The following is a 23,191-nucleotide window of genomic DNA, read 5'->3' as shown; positions in this document are numbered from 1 at the left end:
GGAAACCCTCGCAAGGTGTTTCGAGTTAATTAGATGATTCAGGTGATTAGTTGAATAGCCTACTTGTATACTTTTTCATGATATTCTAATATTTTGAGATAGGATTTTTGAGTTTTCTTAAGCTGTAAGCCAAATTCAGCAATATTCAAATAATAAAAGGCTTGAAATAGTTCAGTTGATGTGTAATGAATCCAGAATGTATGACATTTTTGTTTTTTTAATTGCATTACAGAAAATAAAGAACTTTATCACAATATTCTAATTTTCTGAGACAGTCCAGTATATATATATATATATATATATACATACAGCAGCCACTATGATAAGGGGCTATACAAGTCAACTTGACTTGACTATGTCAGCCCTGGCGCTGTTGAGCAGAAGCATAGTGACAGCGAAGAAGAACAGGGCGGAAAAGTAAACAACCGCCGCGTCGAGTTTGTTCTGGCACAAATACGTTTTTCCCTGACAAGAATGTCGAAGAACGAAGGACAAACAAGCAACTTGGATTTGTACCAGCAGGTAGGCAACGTTTTGGACTAACAAACACTCACTCACACACATGTATGTATGTATATATTTACTCTCCCAAATAAATCATGTTACTACATTGCCATGTCAAATTTACCCCATTAATACTTGGGTTCGGTGCCAAACACTGGAAAGTCGTGTTCGAATTACAAACTCATTATAAAACCGAATTCAAGGAAGTCATACTCGACTTTAGAGGGACAAGTAGCCTACAGACCAGGCTCCTCTTATCACCAAAGGAGACTAGAGAGAGAGATTGCACTCTTCCAAAGTCAGAAAGTATAACCTGCAACAGAAGATGTTTGTGTCCTTCTAAAGAACCCCGCTGGAAAGTAAATGGCATTACGGTGGTAGACAGAAGAAGAACCTTACATGGAGTCATCAACACAACCCAGTTTGTAGGAAGTTGTCGACATCATCAAGGACTCTTCTTTCTCACCCAGGAGAGGCACCACAGCTAAGATCTGCTGTAGGACAGGCGATCAGGTCCTTCAAAAGGAAAACTGATAGGCTCAGAAACAGTCGCTTCACCAGGCCCATCACCACACTAAACAAGCTCACAAAACAGGCAAACAAAGTATCTTTCCTATGTATGGAAACATTTATATTAATATTTAACTTCTCATTTTTTAGTCCAGTCTACAACCTAGTGATGAGGAAATGGAAACGTTCCGAATCAGTGAATATTAATGAAGAATTGTGTCAAAATTAGAGGTTAGATCATGCTTAAAAAAATCCAAACCTACCCGGCCCGCAAGTATTGACAACTGACCCGACCCAAACCAACTAACTTGATTGACAGGACTGCACCCAAACATGAAACATGAAATGGAATATTTATGTCGGGCCGCAGTGGGACCAATTCACTTGATTTCACAGGACCAGCCCAAAAACCCAGAAATTTCATTATTTTATCCGTGAGAGCTTGGGATGTAAACGTTTCAACACTTATACTTGAGAAAATTTGGCCTTCATTTTTTTTTTAGTCGTGTATTTTAGGGAGAAAAAATATGCCATTTCCTAAGGTTAAAATGATGTACATATTTTTATGAACATAATGAATATATTTAACAACGAAATAATGCTGCATCCGGCGGCGCAGTGGTTAGCGCTTGTGCGGCACAGTTCATGTCATGGGAACCTGTCGTGGGTTCAAATCCAGCTCCAGACTTCCTGTGCGGAGTTTGTATGTTCTCCCCGTGCTTGCGTGGGTTTCCTCCAAATTGTCCCTAGGTGTGAATGAGCAAATGAGTCTGTCCCTGTGTGCCCTGCGATTGGCTGGCAACCAGTTCAGGGTGTCCCCTGCCCACTGCCCGGAGATGGCTGGGATGGGCTCCAGACCCCCCGCGACCCTAATGAGGATAAGCGGTATGGCTGATGAGATGAGATGAGATAATGCTGCAACACAGAATAAAGCCAGACAACGAGAGTGAAAGAGAGCTCTTGATGCGCACTTGCTTAACTACGCAGAGAAATACTGCAGCCCACTAGGCTTTAAATAGATTAATATACCTTAAATGAGAAAAAGATGTATGAAATTGTTATTCCTATTGGGTGAAAATGGAAAATCGAAGGAAATTATCAAAGAGCAAATGCACAAACTCGATATTAAATGAAAAATAGCTTTTTTTTATTTAAAGTTATTTGCATCAAAACCCACACAAAACAACCTGCTTTAAGAAGTATTGAAACAAAATAGATAAGAACCCTTTCAGAACACGTTTTTTAGAACCAAAAAATCACTCTAAGAACACGCCTACTGCAAAGAGTAATTCAACATAACATATAAATAAAAAAAACTAGATAGAATAAATTTCCTAATTAAATAAATAGGAAAAATCTGTATTCAAAACAAAATCCTCTCAGCAACATTTGGTTTTATCCGTTGGCTCTTTTTGCTAATGACCTCTCCAGCTTTTGAAAATACGCTCTCTCATGGAACAGAGAAGCCAGGCATATTCTACTAAATCTTAGACAACTTTGCAAGATGGAGATAAATGGCTGCCCGAGAGTTCCAATATTTTAAAGTGCGTATTATTTAGTGCCCCCTAGAGTTAAAAACGAACTTTATTAATTTTAAGCAAAACTATTGAATTGGATAATAAGCAAAAATACATAAAAGTGCACTTTTTAAAATATTGTAGTATGAGAATTTTGTTTATAAAATTTACATGTGATGAGGATCACATAATGAGTTGACATGTATATATGAATTTTTCTCCTTTATTTTATTTTTATATCTTTTTGCTTTTTTTCTGTCTTAAGTATTTTTTTCTTCTTTTCTTTCTTTCATTTTTTTAAATTATTTGAGTGACCAATTTCAAGCTAAAAAAATGTAATAATTGACGTGTCTCATGGGCCATAAAATAAAAATACAATGGAAATGTATAGTTATGGATGCATATACGTTTTTTTCAGATATCGTATTACCTATATTAACAATACTCGTTTGTTTTTTGTGGTCAGTACTGTGTTAGACCCTGGGTCAAACTTGACCCACTTACACCAGTTCCTTACACAACATTAGGTTTGAACTTGTCCTTCCCACAATTACCTAAGATCATTGATGCTCATTTTGACCTTTATTCCTGAACCTTTTATGTCATTTACGCTAGCCATCTACAGGACTGTCTCAGAAAATTAGAATATTGTGATAAAGTTTTTTATTTTCTGTAATGCAATTAAAAAAACAAAAATGTCATACATTCTGGATTCATTACACATCAACTGAACTATTTCAAGCCTTTTATTATTTGAATATTGCTGATTTTGGCTTACAGCTGAAAAAAACTCAAAAATCCTATCTCAAAATATTAGAATACTTCCTCAGACCAAGTAAAAAATTAATTTTATAACAGCAAAACTAAATCAAACATTTGAAAATGTCCATTGATGCACTCAGTACTTGGTTGGGAATCCTTTTGCACGGATTACTGCATCAATCCGGCGTGGCATGGAGGCAATCAGCCTGTGGCATTGCTGAGGTGTTATTGATGCCCAGGATGCTTCGATAGCGGCCTTCAGCTCATTTGCATTTGTAGGTCTGGTGTCTTTCATCTTCTTCTTAACTATACCCCACAAATTCTCGATGGGGTTCAGGTCAGGGGAATTAGCAGGCCAATCAAGGACAGTGATGCCATGGTCAGTGCACCAGTTACTGGTGGTTTTGACACTGTGGGCAGGTGCCAGATCATGCTGGAAAATGAAATCCTCATCTCCATAGAGCTTTTCAGCAGATGGAAGCATGTAGTGCTCTAAAATCTCTTGGTACACAGTTGCATTTACTCTGGACTTGATGAAACACAGTGGACCAACACCAGCAGCTGACATGGCTCCCCAAACCATTGCTGACTATGGGAACTTCACACTGGATTTCAAGCAACTTGGATTTTGCTCCTCTCCAGCCTTTCTCCAGACTCTGGCGCCTTGACTTCCAAATGAAATGCAAAACTTGCTTTCGTCTGAAAAGAGGACTTTGGACCACTCTGCAACTGTCCAGTGCCTCTTCTCCATAGCCCAAGTCAGACGCTTCTTCCGTTGTCTTGAGTTCAGAAGTGGCTTGACCATGGGAATACGGCTATTGTAGCCCATTTCCCGGACACGTCTGTAAACTGTGACTTTTGATGCCTGGACTCCAGCTTCAGCCCACTGTCTTTGAAGCTCCCCCAAATTCTGGAAGCGGCTCTTCTTCACAATTTTGTTAAGGCTGCGGTCATCTCTCTTGGTTGTGCAGCGTTTCCGGCCACATTTTTCCCTTCCAACAGACTCTTTGTGGATATGCTTTGAAACTGCACTCTGTGAACAGCCTGCTCTTTGAGAAATTTCTTTTTGTGTCTTACCCTCCTGATGGAGGGTATCAATGATGGTCCTCTGGACAGCAGTCAGATCAGCAGTCTTCCCCATACTTGTGATTTAGTTTACTGAACCAAGCTGAGTGTTTTTAAGGCTCAGGAAACCCTCGCAAGGTGTTTCGAGTTAATTAGATGATTCAGGTGATTAGTTGAATAGCCTACTTGTATACTTTTTCATGATATTCTAATATTTTGAGATATGATTTTTGAGTTTTCTTAAGCTGTAAGCCAAATTCAGCAATATTAAAATAATAAAAGGCTTGAAATAGTTCAGTTGATGTGTAATGAATCCAGAATGTATGACATTTTTGTTTTTTTAATTGCATTACAGAAAATAAAGAACTTTATCACAATATTCTAATTTTCTGAGACAGTCCTGTATGTTTACACTAAACTCAACTCAGTGCTTACCAGGATTGGAAGGCTACAAATGAGATTTGCATGAACCATATGTATTAATGAAAAGAGCCATTTACAGCTCTTGAGCTATAGTTTGCCGACCCCTGGTATGGTGTGTCAATTGAAAATGAATGTGTAATCTGATCCAACTTCACCTTGACTCTTCCTCGTTCTTTTCGACGTACATTTCAAGGAATGTTCCCCCTTTTTGATAAATTGTGAGTTTGACTGAAGCAAATTGACTGACTTGATCCCTCCCCGCCTGAGTGACCCGATGACGGCCACCTACCGACATGTGTGTGACGTCATCATGCTTCACTTCCGCGGTCACGTGATCTTTTTTCACCGATTTAGGCTCAGATCAAGATACTTGATGTGGGTGTGCTTGACACCTCCTGAGCTCCTGTACATTCATGACAAATGTATTCCTTTTTTTCCTTGCGCTTTTTGAAATGGTAATCTCCTGCAGTTGGCGCTGCTGAGGTGGCTGAACTCTGAGAGTCCGGAGGACCGCGGCGTGCTGGCAGCCGTCACGGGAGCCCGCCTGGCCCAACAGCTCCTGGACCGCATCACCGCTCGCCCGCAGTTGGATGCCTTCAAGGTACAGTGCAGAGAAGAAGTATTTTGCCCCTTCCTGAATTCTGTGTTTTCTTGCATATTTATTACTCACAAAGTTTCAGATCATCAAACCAATTTTAATATCACACATAGACAACCCAAGGAAATACAAAATGCAGTTTTGAAATGTTGATTCCATTTACTAAGGCACAAAAAAATCTAGGCCTATCTGGCCCTATGTGAAAAAGACTGAGCTCAAAGAGCCTTTATATGAATATATCTTCTTTTATCTTACTTTATAATTGGTGTTTTGGCCACTGAGCACATTAGGCTGGGTGAAAAAAGACAGGGGGCAGTGTTGAGTGATTTCACGCTCCGTGGTGGTTGTTTTCTTTTATTCAAAGATGAAAATGGTGAAAGTAAAAAACAAATACAGCCCAAATGTCAACGCAAACTCCAAAAAGATTGCGTCAGTATATGTGTGTCTATATGTGTGTAAATATATGTATGTATATATATATATATATATATATATATATATATATATACACACAGTGGCTTGTGAAACTATTTGGCCCCTTTGAACTTTGCAACCTTTTGCCACATTTCAGACTTCAAACATAAAGATATAAAACTAATTTCTTGCGAAAAATCAACAATAATCGGTACACAATCATGAAGTGGAACACACTTTATTGGATATTTTAAACTTTTTTAACAAATAAAAAATGTGTTGCAGTATGGTGCAGCAAAGGTACAACAAATGGCAAGAGGCCAAATTGGGGCATACTGGGAAAAATAACACACAGCGCGCTAACAGGGGCAGGCTAAGAACATACGCTGTACATGACGGCAGGTAAACTTACCATTTGAAGATCAAAGCATGCAACTCGGACAAAACGGAAGTCCCTTAGCAACATGGTTGGCAAAGTTCCGATTACTCCAAGCATTTGCCGATTACTACATTAGTTCTCATTGTCATGAGGTGACGTCAAAGCTCCATGGGATATTAGGTCAAACTGTCTACTTTGAAAATTAATTTTCGCGAGATCCATGGCACGTGGAATATTTTGGAACATGATTGTGGGGAAGAAAACTACATGTTCTGTGCCTAATTTAAGAAAAGGGTATTTTATAATCTCTTTAAGTAAAACTAGTGTATGTCTTCTGCACTTGAATCTTGTGGGGGTTTTTTTGTATGTCGAAATTAGTGTCGTCTTCTACCTGTGTGCCAGAAGCAAGAAATGTTATTTTAAGGCAAAAGTTCGTAGCAAAAGCAAGCTTTGTAGTCTATGTTGGACACTACGCCGAGCGCTATTATCATACAGCAAGATAGACCTTGTGGCTCATAAAATGCCGCACTACTAACAAACTTTTGACTTTTTGTGCACTTGCAGAGGCAGTGTATCCTGAGCGTGGCTGAATTCGTTCGCGAAAATCCCAAAGCAACTCAGGAGGCGCTCAACACTCACGTGGAGAAGAGCGTAGCAGTTTTCGCCGCACGGGTGGCGGCGCTACAAGCCTCGCCGCTTTTCTGAAACGTCAAGATGGCACTCCATCTTGTGTCCAATTTTCCCTCGTGGATCACTTACAGGAAGGAGAAGATTTTTGATATTTTTTGCCTGTTAGCTTGCTAGTGTCATGTGTGTCGACTAACCACTTGTGTCTGGCAGAAATCTTGACTATATGTCTTGTCAAATGGCATTTGGGTTCCCATTTCAGTCAAATAAGTCAATGAGATTGAAGATAAACGCTTTTAACTTATTCAGTGCCAGAAATTTCCTTTAACTATTGTTAAGTTTTTTGAAAAAGCCAGTTTCAAAGAAAACTTCTGAGCTTTTTGTGGATGCATTTCAAACAGAATTTTCATTATGGACTTTGCAAGAACTTTTTAGCCCCCAATGTTTCCCGTGAAGTGATTTTAGGTAACCACGGCGAACGTGCACGAAACTTCAGCCCTCTCTGCCTCGACTTTTTTTTTTAGAAAGAACAGATTATTGAAGTGTTCACTATCTGTACCTGTAGCTCTGCTTTTCCAACCACACTGCTTCACTGCACATACTGCACTGTACATATGGCCCGCCTTATACGCTGAATAACTAGGCAGATGGGATACATCGCTGTATGGACAAAGATCTGATAAAAATCATTCCTGCCATCTGGTAGCGATTTATCATACTGACATCATTGCCAGAGGCTTCATCTATCTACCCTGGTCATATCCCTCGAGAGGGGTGACCCGCAGCAAGACACATAGAAAAACAAAGAAAATAAAAAAAGGGTAGAAGGAGCAAAGAACTTTGGACAATGGCCAACTCAAATGCCCAAATAAGTTAAGCACCTCGGCACCCAAGTTGGTCATGCTTTTGTCCCTCCAGATTAAAAGGGGCACAAGAAAGCGGCCATGTCACTCGGGTCAGGGTGACACAACACACTCTTCTGTTCAACAGCAGGACACGACTGCTTTCACTGGTTTACCCCTGCCGCATCGTAAGGGTGCCCTGGCCATCCCTTAAAGTGCATCTAAACATCCTACTATCCTTTTCCAACACCTCTCCACTATCACCAACAAGAGCTCTAGCATTTACTATATTTAGACCTCTTTCCTGCAGTGCACTCGTAACACCATCCATCCACGTCAATCGTGGCCTTCCTCTTCGTCTCCTTCCATTTACTTCTGCTCTGAAGATCGGGGGCTTCATACTGAACAAAAGCAGCGTCAAAGTCTTTGTAATAGTTTTCTGAAATTAGACTAAACGTTTTGGCTCTGAGAGACGATGCTTCTGAAAAACATATCAATTCATTTTGGCACTGAATGAGTTAAAAGCAATATTTCAAATAAAGTAGTAGAATCTTACACTTGAGTAGTACTTACTACACACTGTTTTTTACTAATGTTGCATATGTATGATTTTTTAAAATGTTTTTTCATTAGGGACCAGAGTTTCGAAACGCATTAGCTAACTAGCATAGCTGCATAGCTTTCTATTCCTCTCCTTCGGCAAAGTCCAATCCCTACCAAAGAAGGGATTCATGTTGTATCCCGGGATCTACTGTACAAATAAAAGAATATTCGTAGATAAATATAAAAACAACGTATATAAATGTCTACAAAAAAGATTGCAAAAACATGAAAATGAATGTGGAAATAATTGGATTGTCTTTATTGTCATTTTTGTCAATGTTGTGAAAACATGGTTTGCAAATCAATGAAAAAACTTGGGTTTTATTTTCAATAGTTTTTTTATTCATTGTTGCCAAGGGGGGGGACTTTTGGTACTAATGGTATAGTATTGAACATTGAATTGTTTTCAATACAGCACTTTGAGTTGCATTTTGGGGTTGCTTTCACTGTTGCGTCGGGCTCGCTGAAGGCAGCTTTCCGTAGACCTCGTTCCAGTAGCTGACGTAGTTTTGTCTCAGGTCGTAGCTGGGGATGCAAGTAGCCTGTTAACATCCTGTTAAGTAACACAAAACTAATTAAAACAACTGAGTGAACACAGACCCCACAGATGACTTGCTCATCTTGTGATTGATGGCCAAGAAGGGACGATGGGTTTTGGTGAAGGCGGGCCACGGCACCGGAACCTTACTGGATCCTTGACTGGGATTGCTGAACACCAGGGAGATCATAGTCCCCAAAATAAGATCCATCAATCTCTTACGTCTCGTCAACATTTTTGCAAACAAGAAATATTCTACCCTGTCTGGGCGAAGTTGGTCCAGTAGGCAATCATAAATTGGGACAGGTTGCGGTGTCGAGAGAAGTAGATGAGTGGTGTAGAGAAAGGTTTGCCAAAGAGGTACTGCAAGTCCTCGCTATGCACAGCGCCCACCCAGCTCGGGAAGCCTAGAATTCGGGTCTTCTGGTTAAACAGATAAGAGAAGGTACGCCCACCGCTGGGGAACAAAGAAAGTGAGAGGAAAAAGTGAGGGGATGACCACTTGAGACAGAGTCCTTTAGGTCCCACCTGCTGTGGTTGGCATGGAGCTGGAGCGCTGTCTGGGTCGGTACCAGGAACAGGAAGTCGGTCTCGATGTCAGCCACAGTCTTTTTTACCACTGCAGGATCCGGGTGGGAGCCCCAGGGGGCGGAGTACACGCCAAAGGCTGAGCTCACTGCCGCAGTTCCCTTTTCTTTGGTCAGGCCTGTTAGTAGACCCCGCACATCCTCCCTGACCAGGAACAACAAAGTTTTGTTTCAAAGTCTGACAGCCGTAAGAATGTCAAGTGAACTTTGAATTTCAGATCAAGCTGGTTTTGTGTCACGTTTCATCCAAATATAATTTTTGGTTTTCAACCAAAACATTTTCTCTACTCCTTTTGGTGCCTTTGACACCACGGCGATACCTTTTAAAATCTTCATAATCTAGCCACAGACGAATCTCACCCAGAAGACGCCTGGTACATGAAAACCACCCCTCTTCGAGGTATAGGAACCGCTTTCGTTCTGCACTGGATTTGCGCAGCATTCAAATCCCTTGATCTACGTCACCACTTGCAGTAAGGCAGGCAAAGTCATTTAAAGGATTTTCCCAGAAATTACTACTATGAGCACTACTCGATGTCTTAGAAAAACACTAAACGTCCACTAACATCCTCCAACTGAGGCTACAGGTCCATTCAGGCTTGATTAGACCGTCCAAAAAGCTGTGTCAGACATGTCTCAGTCCCTTAGTCCCTGCCCTCTTCCATTGACACGAACCACATCCAATAGAACAATAAGCGCGCTGACCTAGCAGATCACGGTCAACTCTCACATGAATCTCACAGCAATCATCTTCAATATTGTTTCGGCGGTGGAGATGGCAAATAGTTCTGTCAGCAGCAATCCTTGATCTGGGTGTTTTTATCTGGCTCACCAGTTGCTCCAAGGCAGACTGCAGGATAAGTCATTGGAAGGACTATTCCAGAAACGAGTACTGTTTTGCACCACTCTGTGTCTTAGAAGAGTGTGGAACCTGCTCCACATGAGGATACAGCTCCATTTAGGCCTGAAAGAAATGGTTTCCCCCTTGTTTTTGTCCCATCTCCTGGACAGGAACCACATCCAACAGGACCATCAGCAATGAAAGGGTCCTGCTGAATATTGACGCAAGGTCTCTTATGGGTTTTCAGCATAGCACTTCTCACAGTGCAGCCACTCGAAACATTAACCATTTCAAGACTTCTAAATTAGGCACATGACATCAGCTTTGACATGATGGAATTTGGCTTTCAGGGGTAACATCTGGTGTGACAGTGAAAGCAGTTCCTCACACTGTGGTGTTGGCCTTCTTGCGGTTGATTGAGGGAACGTCCACGCCAGCGAAGATGTGTCCGTCCATGGAGTTTACGCCGGCCATGTAGTCCACGTCGGCAGCATTGTGAAATAAACGAGCAGGCTCGTCAGGCAAAAAGTCACCGTCCACCACGGGGGCGTGTTCCAGGAGGTCCATAACTACACCTACAAAGACCACATGAAAGCGGAGAGTTGACAGTTGTGCGACTGCCCAACTTCCTGCTGGCTAAGCCCAACCCCATCCTCACCTTTTCCCAACAGTTGCAGGATATCAATTTTTCCAGCCATGGTGATGCCAACTGGGTCAGTCATCCTAAGACACGTCAACATGAGGTCCACGTCACTGCGGTAACAGCCAAGTTTACGGGCAACCTACAGCACACTGGACGTCAAAAAAGAGAAGAGGAAAAATTACACGCACACAAAAAGGAAAATACCTTATTGGTGAGTGCCATGGGTTCTTTCTGCAAGGCCCAAGGACTCAGGGCCACGCCACACTGAGTGATGGCTCGCCGGAACAACCCTTTGCTGTACGGGGACAACATCTGCACGCATGTGCAATTCAGTCACTTAGCATATTATCTAACGTTTGCATACACGCCTGGGCCACCTGGAAGCTGACGCTGGCGGCCCCTGCAGACTGTCCGAATATTGTGATGTTGTCCGGGTTCCCTCCAAAGGCCGCGATGTTTCGTTTTACCCAGGAGATTGCGGCGTGTTGGTCCCACAGTCCGTAGTTCCCTGAAGTGCAGAAAAGCTTGGGAAACTCGATGTCGGGCCAGCTTCAACAAACAACCATTGCTTGTACTGGTGTGTGTGGTGTGTGTGGGCGCACCTGGCAGACGAGCGTCACCAGTGCTGAGGAAGCCTAAAGTTCCCACGCGGTAGTTGGCGGACACAACGATGACCTTCCCCCGCCCGGCAATTTCCTTGCCATCATACAGCGAGTCCCCCAGAATGGCCAGGTCGTTGGAGGCCCCCAGCAGGAAGGCCCCACCAAACAGGTACACCATAACGGGGAGGTTGGATGACACTACCGTGTACGCATACCATCACATTTTCATATACACTTATGTGCACTGTCTTATGCAGGCTACATTGTGATGACCGGCATCAGTTATTATAAATGATGATGACAAAAGTTGATCAAACGCGCCTGGGAAGGAAAATCATGCTGGCTGGAGATGAAAGGGGCTCAGTCGACTCATCTTAATTGGTTTCTCTGGAACCCATCCAACCTGACACCATAGTGGGCAAGGGACACCCTGGACTGGATTGCAGCCAGTAAAAGGGTAAAGAGAGACTGACAATCCATACACACTATCATTCATACTTATGGGCAATTTGGCCATACCAATCAAATTGCATGCATGTGTTAAGAATGTGTGAGGAAACCGGAGTGCTCGGAAAAAACTCATTCAAGAGATAACATGCAAGTGCGCACAGGGAACTAAACCGGGGACCTCTGAACTGTGAGGCACACGTGCAAACCAGTAAACCCCCGTGCTGCCCTCAGGAGATTTAATTTCTAGTTAAATTGATGTTGAAGTCAAGGCAGCATTGGCTCTAAGAAAATTGGTGCACCCTGGACAAGAGTTTCAGGGGTTATCTGCTCTGTTCCTTTTTGTGGGCCATCCTCTTAAGACAAACCAGGCCATCTGTTTTTGTTTCAAGACACCTTCCTCCTTGATTTATCAAGATCTTTTACCACTCAAAACCAAGGCAGACAAGAAGATTATACTGGTCAGTGGGTGTGCCAAGATTCTGAGATCTCACTTGGCACTGGAATTAGGAGAAAAGCCAGATCCCTAAAGACTATGTCACACGTTTACTGTAATTCTAGCCTATAGGGTTCTAAACTTTCCTGGATTTCTAGCAAACCAGAGGGTTCTGACCTCTCCCCCTTCTACAATTCCAGCAAAATACATCTTCCAACCCACTTGAGGTGAGTCAATTAAACTTTCATCTCCTGCGTATCTGATGTCCTTGCGGGGGACATTTGACCAACTTTACCCATACGTCACAATACACCACAGTGTTGTGAACTGGAGAGGAAGTGGAGTCAGGTGTGCCTTGCAACTTACGTTTGAGGCCTTGAGGCACGAAAATGTTGAGATAGAGACAGTCCATGCTGCCCCGAGTTTCAGTCTGCAATAGTGTCACCTGCAGGCAGCGCTCGGCATACTTCGTGGCCTTCAGAATGCCTGCACACTCAAATAGCATGACATGTAAATTTTGTTAGCTCATACATATGCAACATTTATTGCGCAATATTTTGGATGTCGTTATTGTTCCAATGTATGACAAATAAAGGGCAGAGTTACAAACCTTGGACATGTGCTTAAATTATTTTAGTTTTGATCTTGTATTGCATAAATTGGATGCTACATTGCTACTGGAAAGAAAGGAAAGCTCACATGACAATAACTTCCTCTCTTTAATCAAAAAATAGTGTCTTCTTCTGATAGCAGGGACTTACAATATATATGGATGGATACAACTGTGGCATCCATCCATCCATTTATGGACTGGAGCAGGAAATAAAACTACAATGTCATGGTGCAAGTGCTTTGGGGCATCAAAATATATTGTTATTTCACAGAAATGTACAGAATTACTATGGTTATGGAACAGATAAACCACGAAAAATGGGGGAATACTGCAGTCCATTTTTTTTAATCCTGGATGAAGGCTTTTTACAAAAAACCTTTATGTGCTGCCCAAGTAGAGAAATGTGTTACATAGAATGTGATACGATGACAATTTTGCCACACGTTGGAAAGAAATAACGTCAGTGGCAACACTGACGATGGCTGGGACAGAACTGGTAAGCCACGATAGGTTGTTGCAGCTGAGCACCCGTGATGTCAATTAAGCCGAGCGGAAAAATGGCTGCTCCCACAATGGATAAAAGCAGCACCTTGGATTTAACCTACCGTCCCATCCCGGGTGTGGTTTCGGTTTTTCCCAAAGTCCTGGAGTGTCCGCGAAGGGGATCCCCTTAAAGACATCCACAGAACTAAAGAGTCCTGTGGACCTGCTGGTACCTTGGACCTGCCCGGCTTCTGTTTGGACCACGCCTAACTGGAAGCATTGATGTCATCAGGTGCGCACATGTTAGAGGTTTTGCCTATGCTAACCTTTGCGCAGGACGCCAACGCCACGGACAATGTCATGAGCGCCGCCGCCAGCGCTGTCCTCGGCCTGGTCTCCATCTTGGTCTTTTCATGGCTAATCTCCACCTCGGACTTTTATAGCTGCGTCGCGGGAAATCCCACACATGCAAGCTGGCTAAAAAGGGAGAGGGGCTTATAGCCACACCCACACTATAAAAAAGTCAATTTCAATTTATTTCTGTCTATAAACGAGGTTTCAACGTTACATTAATGCTGCATTCCAGAAAAGTGGGAAGTCAGAGTTTTCCAACCTCTGACTATGAGAAAAGATATGTACCCCGATTTTGCGATCAGGACCCCCCCACATCAAGTGTCATTCCAATGATATTTTTCTGGTCGGAGGTTGGAAAACCCAGACTTCCCACCTTTCTTAGAACGCTTTGAGGTCCTATCTGGTACTCATCCGAGGAGTATAATTTAACTTAACTAATTTTCTGGATGCAGCATAGGTTCACCTGAGGTGGCGGCCATGTTGTTACCAGTTGCATGAGAGCAAAAAGTCAAAAGTGGGCCTCAGTTACTCTTGATGATCGAAACTATTTGTTATTCCCCAATTTTTGATCTTTTCTTACAGATTTAAAGCTACATTGTTGCTAGAAGTCCATCGGTAGTGGTACAAAAACAGATAATCAGGAATGGGCTTCAGTTTCCCCTACACGGTTGAACTTTTTTTTTTTCCTAATTTCTCCAAATTTTATTCTCTCTTTTTTTAAGGACAAATTTCAGGCATCACTGTTCCTACCTCTCAAAACCTGGCGGTGTCACGAGTACCCATTGCCCTCACATGTGCCCGCACGTTTGGCTCCAGCTGCTGCTCGTTGCCTGATTGGCTCCCCTGCTATTTCAACTCAGTGCTCTCATTCACTCCTTGTCAGCCCGTCAACAAACCTTTGCACGCGTTTGGGTCTACCATCTGTTCGGTTTCTGACAGGCGGTCATATTCATGTACAAAACATTTTTGGTTATATTCACACGTCCACATATATGGACATCATTTTTCTCTAACACTACACCATGTAAAAAGATGATGCTTAGTTTTTCTATCCGTGTACAGTAAGCCCGAAACAAAAAATACACATCAAACAAGAGCTTGTGTCTCAAAGGGTTAAGTCTACCTGAGGGGGTGGCCATTTTGCCACCAAAAGTGGCATGAGAGCATAAAATCCGGGGTGGGCTGCTGTTACTCCCAATGGGTTGGAACTAATGTTTTCCTCATTTTCTCACATTTTTTGCTCCCTCCTTTTTCAATGATAAACTAGAGTTGTCGCCGTTGCTTTAAGTCCGTCTGAGTGTGCAGCCATTTGGCCACATGAAGTGTGGAATGCGAACAAGTTATCATCATTTGGCTGTTTATTGGTCGTCACCCAAGCAACCAATGTGCCGTGGTCTCTCAAGTGACATAATGGCCTCTACCACAGGAATGTGATCTCTTTTCTCTCGGATAAATTTGAGGTGCTTTAAATCCATCAGAGTGCAACGGCCAATTTGCAACCAGTAGTTGAATGAGAACAAGTATTCGGGAATGAGTTGCCGATTGGTCGTCACTGGACTGACCAAGATGTTCCATGGGTAGTGAACTAACAGCGAGCACTTGCAGGAATGTGATTTGTTCCGCGATCAGGCGACACAATGGCTACCCCTATGGGAATGTGACTTGTTCCAGGTGCAAGTGACAAAATGGACAGCCCAGCGGGAATGGAATTTGATCTGTGATCAAATGACAAAATGGCCACCCCCACGGGATTGTGTTTGTTCCACGATTAAGTGACAAAATGGCTGCCCCCAAGGGTATGTTATTTGTTCTGTGATGATGATGCAGAGATGTGATTTGTTTTGTGATCAAGCTACAAAATGGACACCCTCACAGGAATGTGACTTGCTCCCGGATAGAGCAACAAAACATGGGAATCTGATTTGAGCCTCTGTCAAGAAAGGCTCGGGCACATTTGAATTCAGGATTCAGGAATTTTTTCAACATTCCCGGAGTAAAGTGCAATTGCCCCTTCACTACATCAGGGCGCAGTGGCGTTCTCACTGTTGTTGTGTTTACATTTAGCGGTGAGAGGCGACGAGAGACGGGGTAAAGAGACAAACAAAAGTCTCCGCCCGAAAGCTAAGACAAGGAAGTTTGACGAAGCGTATGTAGCACTTCACTTCCGACCACAGAAGGAGGCGAGCAAGGACTGGTGTGCTTGCTATGTCAAAAATGTTGGCAGCGGACAGCACAAAGCCAAGAAAATTAAGCTGTCCCTTTAAGACATTACAACCCAATCACACCTATAGGGCGCAAACATGCCCGAAAGGCATAGATTTGACACGATGTGTTATCACCAATATCGAACAATAGTTGTTTTGTCTCCACCAATTTTAAGTGATCACTTAAAAAAAAAGATCCATCTTGAGAAGCACTGGTACAGAGCACAGTACCTGCAAAAAGCAAGCGAGAATTAGCAAATGGACAGAGAGACAGGAAAGAAGAAAAGAATTGCAGACCTTTCAAAGTGAGAAAAGCATACACAAAGGAAAAAGTGGAGGCAAAGAAACACAGACACAAAAAGAGGCAAAAAAACCAGGGCAGAGATATTTTGCCAATCAAAAATGCAACAGGACCTTCACCATCACAATATAGCAGGTTTGAGATTGCAACTGCAAAGGCTTATTCGTTGCTGTAGGTTCCATTATCTCATTTTGAATAGATCGGAATACAATTTTTATCTTACGTACTCTGATCTTTTTAGTTTTTAGTGTTAGGTCAACGTCAAAAAAGAAGAGATAAGGAGAGACTGAAAGGGAATTTGTAAGGCTCCCTTGGAAAAACAAAGCAAAAACAGAAAAGAACAGAAAGCGGTGGGAGTCACATACCTGTACAACCAGCTAGTTGAACAGCTGAAGTGTGTTGATGATGCTTGAAGTTTTGAGTTGTTTGATTAATGTGAATGTGGTTTGTGTATTATATGAATTTCCAGTCATTCCAAATTGGCAAAAACTCTGAACTATGGTGAAAATGACAAGATTTCAGAATCAGAAACACAGATTGTCTGTTCCACCCTGTTAGGTAAAAAAAGATTCAGGAATATAAATTAACAATAGCATTGAATATGGTCAATATTGTTATGCCATGTTGAGAAGTGGGGAACTTTCAATGCACGTCTTTAAAAAAACTAATTTCTTGTGAAGCATCAACAATAAGTGGGACACCATCATGAAGTGGAACACACTTTATTGGATATATATACTTTTTTTAATAAACAAAAGACAAAAAAAGTGGTTGTCCAAAATTATTCAGCCCCATTGAGTTCATACTTTGTAGCGCCACCTTTTGCTACAATTACAGCTGCAAGACGCTTGGGGTATGTCTATCAGTTTTGCACATGGAGAAACTGATATTTTTGCCCATTCCTTCTTGCAAAACAGGTCAAGCTCAGAGAGGTTGAATGGAAAGCATTTGTGAACAGCAGTTTTCAGTTCTTTCCACAGATTTTTCAATTGGATTTAGGTCTGGACTTTAACTTGGCCATTCTAACACCCTGATATGTTTTTGGTGAACCATTCCATAGTAGCTTTTGCTTTATGTTTTGGATCACTGTCTTGTTGGAAGAAATCTCAGTCTCAGGTCTTCCGCGGACTCCATCAGGTTTTCTTCCAGAATATTCCTGTATTTGGCTTCATCCATCTTCCCATCAATTTTAACCATCTTCTCTGTCCCTGCTGAAGAAAAGCAGGCCCAAACCATGATGCTGCCACCACCATGTTTGACTGTGGGGATGGTGTGTTGAGGGTGATGAGCTGTGCTGCTTTTACGCCAAACATAACGTCTATGTTTGAAGTCTGAAATGTGGCAAAAGGTCACAAAGTTTAAGGGGGCCAAATAATTTCGCAAGCCACTGTATAGTAAGGAAATTGATTCAGGACTTTGTCCGATGGAGCGACGCAAACCACCTGCACCTGAACACTACCAAGACCAGGGAGATGGTGGTGGACTTCAGGAGAACCAGAACTCACCCGGTTCCTGTAACCATCAAAGGAGAATGTGTAGAATTTGTCCAGACCTACAAATACCTGGGTGTGCAGCTGGACAACAAACTGGACTGGACTGCCAACACAGAAGCTCTATGTAGGAAAGGGCAAAGCCGACTTTACTTCCTCAGAAGGCTGGCCTCCTTCAACATCTGCAAAAAGCTCCAGAAAATATTCTATGAGACAGCTGTGGCAAGCGCCCTCTTCTATGCGACAGCGTGTTGGGGAGGCAGCGTCAAGAAGAAGGATGCCTCTCGTCTCAATAAACTGGCTAGGAAAGCGAGCTCTGTTGTGGGCATAGAGCTGGACAGCCTAACAACAGTAGCTGAAAGACGGGCACTGGAAAAGCTGCGGTCAATTATGGACAATCCATCGGATCCACTACACAGCATTATCTCCAGACAGAAGAGCAGTTTCAGCGACAGACTGCTGTCACTGTCTTGTACTACGGACAGACTGAAGAGATCTTTTCTTCCTCATGCCATGAGGCTCTTTAACTCCACCCGGCAGAGTAAAAGCCCACAGTAAACCACACCACCTACATTGCATATTACCGAATCTTATTGCAATATGTATTCTGTATAGCACTATTTAGTTATTCTATATAACACGCTACAGTGGGCATTTGCACGTCACACTGGGTATTTGTATATTGTATTCTTTTTGCTTTATTATTGTATTGTTCTCAGCGAAGGGATGCTGCTGGAAATGTGAATTTCCCTTCGGGGATGAATAAAGTATCTATCTATCTATCTATCTATCTATCTATCTATCTATCTATCTATCTATCTATCTATCTATCTATCTATCTATCTATCTATCTATCTATCTATCTATCTATCTATCTATCTATCTATCTATCTATCTAGTGTTCTTAACCAAATGATCTGTTTCAGTTTCTTGAATAAAACATACCATCATAGCCAAAGAACATATTACTTTTTTTTAAGAGTTATTAATTAATATTTACATGTTTAACATTTTGCGGTCCACGTGAAAAGGCCCCGAACTGGGAGCATAACATTCAGAGACATAGTTTAAAAAAACAAGCCATAATTATAATTGTAACCATCCCTGATCTTGATGCACAGTGGGACCAATAATTATTTAGTCAACCACTAATTGTGCAAGTTCGCCCATTTGAAAATATAACAGGCCTGTTATTGTCAACATGGGTAAACCTCAACCATTAGAGACACAATGTGGGTAAAAAAACTGAAATTCACATTGTTTGATTTGAATTTTTTTGCAAATCATGGTGGAAAAAAAGTATTAGGTGAATAACAAAAGCTCACCTCGATACTTTGTTATGTACCCTTTGTTGGCAATGACAGAGGCCAAACATTTTCTGCAACTCTTCACAAGACTTTTCACACTGGTACTTTGGCCCATTCCTCCATGCATATCTCCTCTAGAGCAGTGATGTTTTTGGGCTGTCGCTGGGCAACATGGACTTTTAACTCTCTTCCGAGACTTTATATAGCAGGGGTGGCAAACACGCGGCTCTAGAACCCCATGCAGCTCTTGGCCAATCAGAATGCGTCTCTTTGCCTCATCATATTTTCTATATACTGTGGCTCTTTGCTTTGTTTCATGTTTATTTTTTCCCCCTCTTAAAACACACTTGAATCCATCAGTTAATAACAAATAATAAATAATATTTTGAATTTTATTTGGCAGATTTGTTGTTTTTATGCTGCTCCGGACACATAACTGACTGCCAATCATCTGCGTAGGTTACGTCTAATGCCGGGAAATTTAGTAAACATTTCATGAACATACATACTGTTACCCTTATGGTCAAAATGGCAAAATGCAAAGCGAAACGGAAATAGTGTTATGCTATGTGTGTTATTGGAAATAATATGTTTTTAATTGTGTGTGTTTGTGTGTGCCTGTCTGTCATGGCAGGTCAGTGCCTAGTGTGGCTCTTTGACTCTCACAGTTAAAAATTTCGGCTTTGTGTCAAACGTGTTCGCCACCCCTGTTTTATAGGGTTGAGACCTGGAAACTGGAGAGGCCATACCAGGACCTTGAAAGGCTTCTTACGAAGCCACTCCTTTGTTGCTCTGGCTGTGATTAGGATCATCTTCATGCTAAAATACCCAGCCACATCTTATCTCCAATGGCCTTCCACATGGAAGAAGATGAAATCTCTTGGTACATGGCCCCATTCATTCATTTCTTTACACAGACCAGTCGTCCTGGTCCCTTTGCAGAGAAACAGCCCCAAAGTGTGATGTTTCCACCCCCATGATTCACAGCAAGTATGGTGTTTGTCAGATGCAATTCAGTATTCTTTATCCCCCAAACACGAGAACAAGTGTTTCGGCTAAAAAGTGTATATGTTGGTTTCATCTGACCATAAAAAATTCTCCCGGTCCTCTTCTGGATCATCCAAATGCTGTTTAGCGAACCGCTGAGGTCCCTGGACATGTACTAGCTTGAGAGGTGGACACATCAGACAGTGCAGAATTTAAGTTCATGGTTGTGCATTGTGTAATTGATCATAGTCTTTGTTACTGTGCGCTCTGTTTGTTTATTCACACACTAGACGTGTGGTTCTGGTATTTTTCCTCACCGTTCTCGTTATCATTTTGACGCCATGGAGTGAGATCTTGCATGGAGCCCCAGATCAAGGGAGTTTATCAGTGGTTTTGTATGTCTTCCATTTTCCCACAGTTGATTTCTTTTAACCAAGCGTTTTACCTATTGCAGACAGTTTTCCCAGCCTGGGTTAGGCCTATAATTTTCTGATGTCTTTTGGCAGTTCTTTGGTCTTGGCCATTGTGAAGTTTGGATTGCGAATGGCTGAGGTTGTGTACAGGTGTTTTTTATACCGGTTAAACCTGAGTTTAAACAGGTGCTATTAATACAGATGACAAGAGGAGCCTTGTTAGACCTCGTAAAAAGTTTGACGGACAGAAATCTTGTTTGTTTGAAAGAGACCAAATGCTTATTTTTTACTCAAATTTGTTAATAAACTATTTAAAAATCAAACAATGTGATTTTCTGTTTTTTTCCACATTCTGTCTCTCATGGTTGAGATTTACCCATGTTGACAATTCAGGCCTCTCTAATCTTTCAAGTAGAAGAACTTGCACAATTGGCTGTTGAATAAATTCCTTTTTGCCCTATTGTATTTTTTAATGTTAAATTTATTAGCGTTGTAACAGGATCATAAACTCATGAAACATATTATGTTTTTGGTTTTTTTAAATCATGACACCAAAATGTAGCTACAAACAAAGGATCAGCCATTTGACAATGATCTTCTGGGCACTTTGGGTTGAATTCGGGACAAAAAAACGGAATATGACGCTGTGCAAAATCATGAGAACTAACGCAGGTGTAGCACCTAGTGAAGCTTTTTTGTTGTTTTTTTCCTCTTACATATTCGTGATAAGATAGTTTTGGTCAATGATTACAGTACACATATTGACATGTCAACCTTTTTCGTAACAGTTTTGTATGAGCTAAAAAAAAACAAATCTGCTGTAACTTAAAACTTTGTGGGGAAATTCATACCACTGTAGTTAGCAAACTAGGCTAACATTCTAAAGTTGTTCGAAAAAGAATGGCTGCCCGAAATAAATTTGTTATTTTCCAATATGTCACTTATGGGATGCACAATCCATTAAATTAAAGAATGAAAAAAACATCAGACGCTCTAGAGTTTGAGTAACATAATACTAATTAGCTTACTTAGCTAACTTGTTAAAGAAGCTCAACACAGAAAACAAAGGTTTTATCTTACTACTGTATTTTACAGACTATATTTTGCTCTGTAGTATAATTCGCACCAGCCATAGAACATATATTTTGGAAAGAAAGAACCTATCGAAGGAGCACTGGAGTATAAGTCGCATAATTCTAATGAGCATTCTCAGCCAACCTGTCAAAGGAGCTCAACTCAAAAACAAATACTGGATGTTCTTTTAATTCTATATTAAAGACTATAATTTTCTCCAGAGTGCCACAGGACACGTCTCAGGTAGCCGTTGACCTCATCGGCATTTAAAATGGGTAGGTGGGAATACCTGCTCTCTCTCTTTCCTCGCTCTTTGTTTCTTCGCTCCTGCTTCCAGGACAGCGGCCCAAATAGTGGCCCTAGCAAGCCTTTCCCCCCCTTGGACAAGGGGGGCAAAGAAGGCCAAATCCCAGGGCCTTGGCCCCTTGGGCGAAGAACCCTGGCACAATCCAGTTAGGAGGTTTGGATGTTCTATGGTCATTAGCTACCTCTCAGAACGGCTGAAAGCCGCAGCCGAAGGAGTCTGCAGGAAAGAGAAAGATCTTGTTTTTCTACACGAGGGAGCCCTTCTTCACGAGATTCTTTTTCTGACAAAAAGTTCATAAAAACATAACGGAACAAACTGTTCTTGTTGCTGGGTACAAATAACATTCTGATACGCTATGAAGTGATTCATGATGATTTGAAATGAGTTGATTATCTGCAGATCAGGCTTATTGATCAATACGTTCAACCGCTAAATAATTTATTTGCCCCTCTTTACCACCGCGAGTTTTCTTGTCCACAAGGATTTGATTTTTATTGCCATGTATATAAATCATAGTTTGTTTGGATTCAAACCATGTGACATTATTTGTGTGTCTATATTTTTCATTTCTTATTGATCAATCATTATCAATATCAATGAACTGCAAAATTGATCATTTAAAGCTGAAATACAAATAGTTTGGAGGATTGCTTCCTTTATAATACAATGAGACTAATAGTCTGTCGTTTGCAATAATCTGTGGTCTGTGCAGCCCTTTGAGACTCTTTGTGATTAAGGGCTATACAAATAAACATGACTTGACTTGACTGTATTTCGGAGACTAATCCTGGAGGGGAATTTTGAGCACCACCCGCTGGCCGACTCGGTAACCACCGAAGTAATTTCTGAACAGATTAAATATAATTTAAAGCAATTTTCCCAACAGAGTTTACCTATTGAAGGAGCTCAACACAGTAGACAAAATATATTCTTGCCTTACCGTATTTTACAGATCAAAAGTCGCATTTTTTTGTGATGTTGATTCGATAAAATTGTAATTTAAAGGGCCAGTGTGTATTATTTAGTACATCTGAGTCATTAAAAATCTGTAAACATTAAAAAAATAACACTGATTTAAATGATAAACTAAAAACACATGCACTATGGAGACTGTACTTTTCAAGATATCGTAGGTCAAGAAATGTGCATTGTTTTATAAAGCATGAGCATCACATAGATGAAGCTGACATAATCGTCTGCCATCGTTTTGCACGACTTGAAGAAACAAAACCCTTGCACTGACTTATCTAGTTTTTTAAATGTATGTCTGTGTTTTGGGATCCCTAATAACTCGGATCGGTGATCAAAGCAGCATGAAAA

The 23,191-nt window shown here is 41.5% G+C and overlaps 2 protein-coding genes across 2 annotated transcripts; one reads left to right on the top strand and one right to left on the bottom strand.

Moving 5' to 3' along the window:
- The first annotated feature begins 372 nt into the window (after positions 1–372).
- LOC148365177 (uncharacterized) lies at positions 373–8,843 on the top strand. The gene is made up of 3 exons (XM_088335651.1): positions 373–522; positions 5,251–5,382; positions 6,737–8,843. The coding sequence occupies exons 1-3, from the start codon at positions 475–477 to the stop codon at positions 6,875–6,877; spliced, it is 321 nt and encodes a 106-aa protein (XP_088191777.1). The 5' UTR covers positions 373–474; the 3' UTR covers positions 6,878–8,843.
- LOC148365176 (bile salt-activated lipase-like) lies at positions 8,564–13,871 on the bottom strand. Its single transcript, XM_088335650.1, has 12 exons — positions 13,761–13,871; positions 13,557–13,704; positions 12,705–12,824; positions 11,456–11,653; positions 11,231–11,361; positions 11,058–11,165; positions 10,869–10,992; positions 10,599–10,785; positions 9,311–9,514; positions 9,042–9,239; positions 8,845–8,952; positions 8,564–8,769 (listed from the first exon to the last, which is right to left on the bottom strand). Exons 1-12 carry the CDS (start codon positions 13,833–13,835, stop codon positions 8,688–8,690), a joined length of 1,683 nt encoding a protein of 560 aa, XP_088191776.1. The 5' UTR covers positions 13,836–13,871; the 3' UTR covers positions 8,564–8,687.
- Positions 13,872–23,191: the final 9,320 nt, after the last annotated feature.

This window comes from Urocampus carinirostris, chromosome 5, assembly GCF_059441175.1.
Source record: "Urocampus carinirostris isolate Australia breed hairy pipefish chromosome 5, RoL_Ucar_1.0, whole genome shotgun sequence".
Lineage (NCBI taxonomy): Eukaryota > Metazoa > Chordata > Actinopteri > Syngnathiformes > Syngnathidae > Urocampus > Urocampus carinirostris.
This window is presented reverse-complemented; position numbering and strand designations above follow the sequence as displayed.